This window comes from Manis javanica, chromosome 7 (assembly GCF_040802235.1).
Source record: "Manis javanica isolate MJ-LG chromosome 7, MJ_LKY, whole genome shotgun sequence".
Taxonomy (NCBI): domain Eukaryota; kingdom Metazoa; phylum Chordata; class Mammalia; order Pholidota; family Manidae; genus Manis; species Manis javanica.
Window position 1 is genome coordinate 110,113,018 of NC_133162.1, and position 12,431 is coordinate 110,125,448.

Sequence of the window (12,431 nt, forward strand, 5' to 3'; positions counted from 1 at the left end):
AGCTACAAACACTTCTTTGTGATTGGAAGATGAAATGCACTGCTTATATTGCTGGGAGATAATGCTGTGGAGGTATGTCTATGCTTGAAAGAAAGTTAAATCCAAGAGAAATGAAAGTCTGACTCTAGGGAGAAATCTTAGAAGCAGGAAGACACAGTTAACTTGCTATCTAGTTCAGTGGTTCTTCACAGTATAATAATTTCTATAGCTCAAAACAAAAATTATTTAACAATACAAATATCATAATAACATATGTTAGATTTTTGTTTGTTTTAACATTAGTCAATATACTTACTTTCCAAACTCTTTCTAAATTCATATGAAAAAAAAAAAGGCCCTAGATTTTCTTTTTCTCTAGGCTTTTCTTTGGAGTTTTCTTCTTACTCCACATACAATACTAAGTGAAAATGGCCATCAGGAGACAACAGTGAAGGATCTCAGAGAACAAATGTATTTCTCAAATTGGAGGAGACAGAAGTAAAATTTCTATGTGGAAAAAAAACTGTCACCTTCATAGATCTGAATGCTTTACAGACTTTTCAAATGTGTGTAATTCTGTAGAATTCAAATAGTTTTTCACTCTACAAAAAAAAAAAATGTGCTACCAAGAAAATCTAAAGCAAGCACTGCATCTTATCTTTTAAAGTAATTTTTTGTTTCCTGTAAAGGCTTTTAGATGAAATAGTGCATAGTAGTTTTCCATTAAAGATACATGACCACCATCAACTGAAATCTAAGGCTGAAATCTTGTGTTTCCAAAAAATCTCCCCTTATAAGGAGAATCGACCACTAGAAAGATATCCTGAGGGCATAATATTCTCTTAGCTGGATGATACTGTATCTCACAGATCATGGAATCTTTATATTCACTTTTATTTTTATTTATTACCCATTGTACCATATGAATTATAAATATCTTAGGTAAAACTAGGAAGTTTTCTACAGTCTAGAAATTTCCATTCTAAAACACATGAACATAAAATGTGTCTGAACCACGTCTCTGATCTTCCTAGTCCCTTAACAGGGGACCCATAATAAATAGTGAAAAAACAGTCCTCTTGAATCTTAGGTCTTTCTTGTTGTAAAAGGTTTCCCTGTGGTTCCCACTCTCCCTTGAAGATACTTTATGTATTCCACAGCCAAACATTCATAAGAAATTTACATTCCTCTCCACATTCTCACCTTTTATTTACCCAACTACAGTCTGGTTTCTCTCCCATAGGGTTTTCAGAACCTCTGTCACAACAGCCATCAAATTACAAAATCCAATAAACCATGAATAATTCTTATCTCCTCGAACTGTCTGGAGTTGACAATCTTTGACACTCTGCCCTCCTTTGATTTGGAGGAATCTACTCTTTGACAAGTCTTCTCCAACTTATGTTTTCTCATTTATTTTTGCTCATTCTTCCTTAACACAGTATCAAACATTGGTATTTCTTAGGATTCCATCCTTAATCCTCAACTGTTCTTCCTCTAAACCCACTCTTGTGTCATGGCATGAGATGTACTTCACAAACTGGCCCCAACATATCTAATTTTTCTCCCATTTTGCAGAATAGCCTATATTCTTTTCCTAATAATCTTTACCTTGGACTTTCGGACCTATTCTCTGACTGCTATTCCTCTTCCAAAAAAGGTTTTCTGCCATTTCTCCTCTGTAAAAACTACTGCACATGTTGTCCAAAATACTGTGAAAATATCACTTTATAAAGGCTTTCTCTTTCTTGCTGGAAATCATTCACTGATCTCTATTGAGCTGTTTTCTGACAACGCTATGGTCAGATTTCTACTATAACATTTATCAAATGATATTTTAATTTTTTAAAACCTATCCATTACTCAAAATGAATTGTAATTTCTTCAAAAGTAAAAAACTATATTTAGTATAGCATAAAGAAAGCAGTATAGTATAAGAGTTATAAATCAGGGCATGGACTTTAGAATCAAAGAAGTACAATTTGAATCTCAGGTATACACCACTTCCTAGTACATGACCTCAGTGTTATCATCTGTGAAATGGGGATAACAATTAGATAATAATAATAATAGCAATATTCTAAATTATACATAACATGTGTAAAGTGCTTAACACAATTCTTGGCACAAAGTATTTGCTAAGTCAGTTTTAGCTGCTATTAATTCTCTTCCAATTTAAACAGGGTCTCACTCATCATAGTTTATCAATAAATATTTGGTAAATGAGTTAATGAATAAGTGATAACAGAATGTAACTATCTCTCTATGTTTCTTTAATGACTGAAGTGATGAGGAATTCAGCAAGCATTGTTCCTACCATCAGAATAAATTTTAGGGCATAGAAAACTAAGACATAGATAAAATTTCCACAAACCCAAATGCAGGTAGAGGTAAAGAAAAGGTACACAAAAGTAAAAGGTGTTTTCTCTAAACCCCTCCAATTAGCAGCATATTTTTCCTGAGTTTATTAGAAAGGCTGATTATCCCCTTAAAGGTCAGGTGCCTCTGGTGATACTTTGTAAGAGTGTGTGGAAAAATGTGGAAGTGAACACTATTGTAGGCTGCTATGTCTACAAGAGATTTATTCTTCTGATACAGGGATGTTCTCTGGATAATCCATGTTCCTGATACCTGTTTGTGGGGAGGAGGAAGGATGGGACACATACTTTGCCTGGGAATAGTAAGAGAGGGACAAGATAGATCAAGACTGGGCCTCAGAGTAGGGAATACCAGCATCCTGAATTTGAAGTACCGAAAGTACCTAGATCACTATTTGGTCAAGGATCATTCTGGATTTATTAACTCTAAAATACCCACAGATCTATTGGCCTCACTATTCTGGGCCCTGCAGTTGCTCTGCCCAGGTTCAACTCCTCAAGACTTTTCACCTGAAGTGTTGCCAAACTTCTTGATGTGCAGTCCCTGCAGCTGATCCCTACAGGGCCCTTCCACGTGCCAGCAAGGGTCACCTTCAAAAGCACATTGCTTCAGCTCCAGCCTCTGCCTCAAAACCCTCTGGCTACTCATTGTTTTCATGATCCTGTGGACTTTAGCACAGACTGGTTTCTACTGACCTTTCAGGCTGTACCTCCTCACACCCTTCACCCCATTCCACAGGCACCCTCATTCTAGCCGAAGGAAAGTCCCCAAGTTCCCCACATAGGTCATGACCTCACATCTACGTCTTTGCTTATGTTATCCTTTCTTTTCAGGATGCTCTCTATGACACAGGATCACACAAACTACAGGAACACCAAAAGGCTGCCTTTTCTGTGAAGTCTTCCATATGTTTCCATTTCCCATTCTGAATAAATTACTTGCCTTGTTAAGACTCCACTGCCCAGGCTTTTTGCCTGAGTTCACACCTACACTTCTGTAGGTTAATTAGCTGCTCATATATTTATAACCCTGCTAATCAGTGAGCTCCTTGATGTTGGGTGTTAAATTTCATTCATCTTCACTCTTTTAGGATTTAGCACACTTTCAGGGTCTTATAATACTTGCTGAATAGCTGGAGGAACTTAGGGCAGAAGTAGGACTGAAGAAAGTTCTCCTCTATTTTCAGTTGCACAAGGTATTAAACTTGCATATGAATTGAGAAGTGAATCAATTAAGAAATCAGTATATATGTATTTTACAGATATTTAAAGTGGTATTTCTGGATATATTTTATGTGGGAATATTGGTTTAACATATTCAATATATTCCAGAAAAAAATGAAGATTAATTTTTACTACATGATTATTTTAATCACCTCCCATATTTTCTCAACTGTTGTCTGAAGAATAAGATTTTCTTGGATAACAAAATAGATCATTATGAACAAAACTATAAAGCTTTGGTAATAACACACCTGAATTTTAATACAGTTGTGCTTTAAAACCATTACTAAATAATCTTGAGATGTACCACCATGGGGCTATGATCAGGTCCTAGTCAGGGCTTCTGTTTATGGTATTGGATATTAAGGAAGCTGCCAGACATAATCCATCTCTAAAGCTCAATGCAAAATGCAAAAATAACTTTCATTATGATGAATGTTTATAGTTACACCAAAGGTGGTCTCTAAAAGTTCTCAGAGGAAATGCATTTATTTGTGATGGACAAATTGAATCAATAAAGAATGATTTAAATTATTAAGAAATAAAGTTTCTGGACTTATTTATCATGTACCTGATTCCTTTGCAAAGAAGTCCTACTGATTATGGTAAGACAGGTAAGACAGTTCCCAGTAAAATCTTAGGAAACAAAACAATGCATCATTTAATCAGTACTTGAAATGAGAAGTCGGTTTCCCTACATTAAAAACCACCATTCTAAACATAATACAGGGTATAGTAACGGAGTCTCAAAATGCCTGCTTCTGTACTTCTCTGATTAAAAGCCACTATTCTAGCAAATGTATTTTTATTAGCTCCATGAGCTTTTGCACTCCTTCCCTTATACGGCTAGACACTCTAGCTGACTGCGGTGCATGCATTTGTCAGTGAGTGAAGCAAAGGTTAAGTGTGTATGACACAGATGGGCCCCACGATTAAGTATACACTGTGAAATGCATGTGGATGTTCATGATTTAAGTCAATGAACTGCGGCCTGAAATGACGTCACGCGAAGCGCAGTGGTAAGTGGAAGGTCAAACCTACTTGCATCTTGGCTCATTAAGCGCAGTTAAAGAGCAAATCCCCTCATTCTGACAGTAGTGATCACAAGGGTTCTCTTTCTGGTCACAGCGCTGACTTTTAAACCCCACAGAGCATCTGCAGAATTTCAGTAAAATACAGCTAAATAAAGCATCTGACTTTTTTTTTTTTTTGCTAAATACTTTTCAAATTTGTTTCATACAGAGATAGTAACATGAATAAAATTTATAAAACTTTTCTCAGGTTACTCATTTTTCTCTCAGTCACAGTCATCACATGCTATCCTGACACGTCGGGGGAGAGAGGAGAATGCAGATGTGGATCACAATCGTATGTGGGCATCATGCTCCTGGTTCAAGAGTGATAACAGAAAGCTCAAAACAGAGAATAAGGGAGTGGAATGGTTTTATTCAAGATGCCCATTTTGGACAATCAGGTGTTAGAGATGGGAAATTATTAAATTCCAGATTTTCCTGGAGCAGAGAATCTCTAATACTCTCAAAAAGTTTAGAAACCCAGATTCAAGTTACATATTCCAAAGGATAGAGGGGTTCAGTAGGTTGACATGGTACAACACTCTAAACCTGAAGAAAACATCAAATAGCATTATACATTTGAAAAGATGTCTCAAGTCCTTTTGAAGAGTGGCTAAAAGTACTAACGTATTTGTAAATATGATTATGTCTGGGTTTCATGTATCTGAGTAAAGTCAATGGAATAAGACAATTTTCCCCAGCATTTCCAAGTTCAAAGATCTATGAATGTCTGAAATGGGTATGATGCTAAACACCGAATGAGCTCTTCCTTGTGAAATCAGTAGCCAGGTGATGAAGGAGGAGATTCTGTAGCACACGGGCCAATAAGGGACACTACTTTATCAGAGATGTCTTTGAAACAGTCATTTAAAATCTCTTACCCCAGAAAAGAAACACACTAGAGCAAGGATTCCATGTACATGCAAAGTCATATCATAAAATGTCCACAACATTATAAAATACTCACAGACAAACAGGTACATTTGTCTCAGGGTCCAGCTGGCATGTGCCACCATTGTAACAGTAGCCATCACATAACTGACAGCTGGAGGCAATCTTTCCATTAGTGCAGCTGCAGCAACAAAGAAAAAATATCTCATTGTTATTAGCATCATGATTATTGAAAGCTGACACAAACTCTGTACAGATGAGACTCTTCAACATAGGGGAGGAATGGAATGACTGGCTAAAAGTAAGCTTTCAGAAAGACAGACTTGCTGGAGGCAAAGATTTTCTTTTTAGGAGTGAAGACATAAAATTTTTTCTTTTGGAAACTTACAAATTTTCAACCCATTTGCTTACTACAGAAATTTAATATAGCTAGAAATATGTGTGGAAAAATATACTTTAATGTCTGTCACTTACACGTGAGGAAGACATTAGCATCAGTATCTTACTCGCTTTTCTGATAATCAGGGTTTTGTGACATCAGTGTTAAGTTATAAACCACAGAATCAAGTACTCTGGGACATTTTTTAATGTTTCAGCCATTCCTTTAAAACTGAAAAATCTGGTCCAAAAGTTGTTATGAGTTTCAGACTCCACGTTTTGTAAGGAAGCACAGGATTATCTTGCAGTCACTTTTATCCCACTGTTTTCTCTCTTGGGACATGTAATATAATTAATATTAAACTCTTTATTTCAAAAGAAAAAAACAATGAGCAATACATTGCAAAAATAAACAATAATGTTATAGGAACAATATGCAATATGGTAACAAAGTTATGAGGCTTTCCTGGAAGAAGTATGGAAACAATTCTAATTTACAGTACATAGAGTGTCTGGGATAAGAATAAACATTATGGCTACTGCCATACACACAAAAAAAGTAAACATAACAATAATAGTAAAAATGCAGAAACTTCTTACTTGCCTCATTATATTTTTAATAAATATTAATTTTAATAAATTAATAAATTGATTTTTAATAATTAATTAATAATAAACTATTACATTGACACTGAAAATTGGGGGAACAGAGAAAAGTTCATCATCAACATTCTGGGTTATCAAAGAACCTCTTCTATGAAAAGTATTTTAATAGAATCATATAAAGGCTTGGCCCAAATCAGAACTAAAACAGATCATACTAATGTTCTGATTATGAGATCATGTTAGTACTAGGTGCTATGAAACAATCAATGGTATTGCAATAAATCTGGACACAGCGTTGACAAGGAACTCAAGCTACAATATTATTGATTGATCACTTTGATCCTCTCCGTGATGGATATCTATTGCAGTTCATCCATCAAAGGGTAATTTGCAATGACAATCTTGGTATTTATTCTGCATCTATTTATTTGACCTCATGTAGGTGTTTGGCCTGCTGGAAATGCACTAGAATGCTTATAACTTCCCCAAGTGCTTAATTTAAAGGGTTTTTAAATCACATTACTTGTCAAGATGAACAGAAGCAATGGGTCAAGTATGTATTAGATATGATAGCGGAACCAAACAGGGAAGGAGTTGTGGTTTCAAGCTTCCAATATTTAACAGAGAATGCCACATCCTTTATCATCTATAGAGGCATCAGAATATGGATGCAAAGTGAGCCAAGTATTTAGCGGTACTGGTGTCTGATATGTTAAATGGATCTGAATCTGGAAGACTTTTCCTTGCCCTCCATGCCAAGCCTCCTTCAAAATCAAAGAGCAGAAAGTAATAGTTTCTTTTCCTATGAAAGGGACGACGTCAAAGAGAAAAACTAGCTCATTATACATGAAAGGATTTCCCACAAGAAAAGCTAACTACACTCCAAATACCACCTCTTAAAAGAGAAAAAAATTCTAATTATTGATTGCTTTCAAGAGTTATAAAAGATGTTGCCTTTTTCTCCTTCTAAAGGTTTTGTTTGAATCCTCAACTTAAGAAATCTGTGGATGTTTCAAATGTGAAATACAAATTATCCAAATCATTATAATGTATCTAAGAGTGCAGTTCATATTTTAATGTTTTCATAATTTCACTTCTTAAAGGCATAAGTGACACACACACATGTACACACTTTGCGATATCATTTTCTGAAAGTTAATTACCAGTTGTCCAGAGCATACAAAGAAATGCCTATGATAGTTGACATCACAGAGGTATTATTTAGGCTATTCAAAATTATGATCAAGTCTTTCTTCATCAGTATTTAGTTACATTTATAGAAAAGAAAAACATGCAATTAGCTTCATTTAAAGATTTTACTCATTGTACTTGACAGGGTATCTTTTCTAGCTGACAGCTCACAGGCAGCCCATCAGAAACACACCTAACGATTTGATGTTAGAACTATATATGGAGGCTTGAATTTTTCTATTTAAGTAGAAAATAATTGACTTCCAATTGTGATTTTGTTTTAGTACCAGTTTTTTATTTATGAAACAGAAATTGCAATATCACTATAAGCATTTAATACTAAGATGAAAATGGTCAGAGGTATGAAAACAAACTCATTGACTAAGTTTCAGAAAAGCCCTGTTTATATGGACATGCTCGCATGTTACACAGCCTATCTGATAAATCAAGTCTTAGCCTCCTATTTTTAAACTTCCCCTATCTACTCATTGTTGGCAAATGTTACTTAACATTCTTAACATACACTTTTCTGAAAAGGTCTGTAAGAGTCAAGAATTATAATGCTGGACCTCAAGAGCCTACTCAGAGCCTACTCAGATGCCAGTTTTCTCTGTGTAGGCCTGAGACTCCTGCCCCTCCTTCCTCGCGTGGAACTTCCCCACGATATAGAAACAGGGTGTGTGTCTCTGCATGGGCTTTTCCCAAGTAAATTGGGAGGACAGTGAGGCCATAACCTTTCATAAATGAGGGCCAATCATTCCCTGCATGCATGGAATGGAGCTGTAAAGAAGATTCCGCAGTGCATTCTTGAAAATGGTACACTGGACATGAAGAAAAAATGTATAGCCGCTAATTGAGATGAAGTTCTGTCATGCTAATATCTCATCACAAAGAAGTGGTGAGCTTAAAGAGCAAACATGATTTTGGTAGTTTATATGAAAATGTATTTTCCTTTTACATACTTATCCAAGGCACAGAATATAATTAGTCAAATTTTCAATTACTTTACTTAAAAAATAATGTACTTTCAAATGGCCCCATTTGAGGGTTTGAGTAATGTCATACATAATGATAACACAAATCATCTTTAGAGTAAATTCTAAAAGGAGAGTAAATAAAAGAGAAAAAAAGTTGTGCTGTCTGTAATAAAATTTTATTGGGCCTTGTTTGGCAGAGCAACATAACTCAGTGCTGGCACCTTCACTGAGCTGTCTCAGAGGAAGCTGAGGCATGATCATTATGGCATATTTCTCTCATCTTCTCATTCATCATACTACAAAGCAAGGTAACTGATGGAATCAGTCTTTATAAGTCCTTTTTTTAAAGGTTGTTAAAGAAGTTCGGAGTGAGGATCGATCTCTAACCTCAGTGGCATAAACTTGTTTCATGATGGAACCTGAATGGCATTACCTCTCAGCTGTGGTGTTCTCCATTCACTTGATCTTAAAACCAAAGGATCATTTTGTAACAACAGAAAAGCAAACATTCACTGAGTGAGTAATGATGAAATAATTAAATGCCAAAGCTACTCTAATTTAGGATTATTACACAGAGCTTTTTGAATGCATGTTGCATTTCACTGTTTCTTGCTTACTGTTAGGAATATTCTATATGGGGAATGATCTGATCATATCATTCCATGAATTTTCATGTTCCCTAAAGGTATATAATACCATCATAAGTGTTGAATAAATGTGGACTTAATTGAAATGAATTGAATTTCACCTCTAGCAGAAAAAAGAAAAAAAAGGATGCCATGCTCACCATAGAGAATTTGAGAATAAAAGTTATTTACATTGTTTTCAAAGTTTATTACTGGACTGCTGTGTGCCTCTGTCCTTTTGGGTTCAAAAGCTTTTATAAATTAAAATGAATATCCACTTACTTGCAAAATATATCTTCACTGTCTTTATTTATAATGCAGTGCCCCCCATGGCACCTCATACATTTGTCAACCTCACACTTTGGCCCTTCATAACGTGTTGGACAGACACATGCAACACTTCCATCATCCCCAATGGTGCAGGATTCAGAATTCACACAGTAGTGGTGACACACATCTAGGAGGAATGCACACAATAGAAAAATGAAATTCTAGTAGACAACACTTTTTCTTTAGTCATGATAAATGTTATCATTTCATCTAATATTTAAGAATGAGTAGATTAATTTGCAAAAGCAGCTTGCAATTATACAAAACTTGAATTCTCTAATGATGCCATTGATTCCCCTTTTTGCTTGAGTGAGGCATCATTTCATCTGGCTAAAAGGAAATGAGTTATATTGATGTAATGCTAGCTGAAAAATTCTTCTGGTTCTGAATTTTAAAGTTTAAGTCAGCAATGTTCCTGAGCTTTCTAATGAGCAATATTACTATTATTCTTAAATTAGCAGAAGTGCTCAAGATGTCATTGTTTAGATATCATTAATTGTTGCCTCTCCTCATCCCTCTTTTCATCCAGAGAACCAGGCAGTGTGTGGTGAGTAGGGAACACTTCACCGCATATCTTGGAACCAGTCCTTGGTGTGGTGGAAAGGAGCCTCACTCTACATGCACCATCACCGGCCCTTGTATTTCTAGATGCCAGGGTAGGGTATGTGAGCAGACAAGAGGTGTGCCTGTCATGGAATTCCAGAAGAAAAGCAGACTGCCTGATCCATCATGGGTAGGACGTGACAATGGCTACTGTCCCCCTTCTAGGTGAGAACCCAGACTCCCCATCAGTCAGAGGGAAAACTTCCCTGTAGTCCATGACCTGTTTTGAAAGATGCGTCCTGTTGAGCATTAGTGACAATTTTCCCAACTGCAGAGGCAGACTTCCTCAAATATTTCTATACCTCTTAAATATGAGTGATAAAACAAAGACCATTTACATTTAATAACTGAATAATCCCACTAACTTTGTAATTAGATATTCTCCCTGTCTTTTGAAAAGCAGACAAGTCTATATGTGGGTTTATATAGGACTATGTTATAATTTACTACCATCAAAATATTGAAATTCATAATACAATAATCTTAAGCAAAAGAATTGATTAAATCAATCCCAGACTGTATATAAAAACTACAATTTCCTTTTAGCTATCTAATTGTGAAGTCATGTTAAATGAGATTAGCTGAGATGAAAATCACGATTAATAAACTTTAACCTGTTATAAGACAATTATAGTGGATGAAAAAAATTAAAACAACTTATAATTCTCATGTTTATATATTTATCTGGCCTTTTATTAAATAAGACAAAAATTAAATTTGACAGGCTTGCTTCATATTTATGGATATTATTTCAAGCATTCTTATGCTTGCTTTTGCGTTATGCCAGCAACCTTATTGAGATTCAATGCTTAAGTATATTACTATGTGCTTTGACTATATTTAAGAAAAGTAGTACTTTCGAAAGATGAGAGACTTGGAGACCTGAAAACTAAGCTAGTGTTACTATTAGTTCACTATGGCATATGTTTGCACTCTATTTTTTTTTATGAAGAATGTACTAGCAGCAGCCTATCTGATCATCTACTACCCTCTCCTATTTGATGCAGAAATCTCTATAGAACAACTTTCATGATCAGGTTGCTAGATACTTCTTAGTGACAAAGAGCTGTTTTAATGATGCCCCAGTTGTGCTGAATTTCATCTTTGGTTCGGGTTCAGTTGCCTGATGAGACATGGAAGTCAGCTGATTTCCAAGATCTTCATATTATGTTCTTATTCAGAGGTTTCTGTAGTAGGGAATTCATCAGAATCACGTAGATGACTTGCAAATGCAAATTCTAGTGCCATTCCCTGTAGTCCACCACATACCTCTAGATTCAAATTCATTAATCTGAAATGGGGCCCAGGTGATTTCAGGGACCTGACTGATGAACCAGAATTAGGGATCTAGCAAATGTAAGAAATGATGATCTGGAGATAATTCTACTGATCAGCAAAGGCAATACATTGTTTAATAGTTGTAAATGGATTTAATTTGACTGAACTAGTTTATTTCTTGACTTTGTGAGCCTTAATTAAAATGTAATTTTAATCTAAAATTTGGACCACTTTATTTCTGTACCTACATCACTGAGCAGACCTAAGAAACTAGAAAAAAAGTAGACTAACATTCTAAGGGTTGATGACTATCCTTATGCCACACTATATAGCATGGTATAGTTTGCACTTAGAATGCTAAGGACAGAGTTTAAAAATGTATCTATAATTTAATAATTATAAGTAATTTTGATGTATACATTAAATCTATTTAGACAGATTAAAAGCCATAAGAATGTACACAACTCATTAGTAATCAGAAAATGCAAATTAATACCTCAAAGAAATGCCATTGCAAACCCTCCATACTGACAACAAAGAGCAGAAACTCTCATATATGACTAGGTAGAATATAAGTTGGTTCCACCTATTTGAAAAACACTTGACAGTACCTGGTAAGTTCGATCCTTATGACCTAGCATTTCCACTTTTAATATATAGCCATGAGAAAAGTATGCACATATGTACAAAACATGTATATAATACTGCTCAGAAATTGATTTAGAAATAGCCCCAAACTGAAAATAATCCAAATGTCCATTGTAAGAAGAATAAAATGTTGTTTACCTACACAGTAGGATACACACACACACATGTGTGTGTATATATACAAATAAATGAAAAATGAAATTATACTTAGAAGCAATAATATGGATGAATCTCACAAAAATAATATTG

At 35.2% G+C, this 12,431-nt stretch overlaps 1 protein-coding gene across 5 annotated transcripts in view; it reads right to left on the bottom strand.

Annotated features, from left to right (window-relative positions):
- LRP1B (LDL receptor related protein 1B) overlaps window positions 1-12,431 on the bottom strand; it is a 1,876,014-nt gene that overhangs the window by 35,783 nt on the left and 1,827,800 nt on the right. For 3 of the 5 annotated variants that reach the window (XM_073241389.1, XM_073241391.1, XM_073241388.1), the window contains 3 exons: window positions 9,606-9,780; window positions 5,622-5,726; window positions 4,623-4,736 (listed from right to left, as the gene is read on the bottom strand). In XM_073241389.1, coding sequence (XP_073097490.1) covers window positions 4,623-4,736; window positions 5,622-5,726; window positions 9,606-9,780 — 394 coding nt within the window. The remainder of the gene's footprint in view (window positions 1-4,622; window positions 4,737-5,621; window positions 5,727-9,605; window positions 9,781-12,431) is intronic. The other 2 variants (XM_073241392.1, XM_073241390.1) reach the window with 1 other exon arrangement.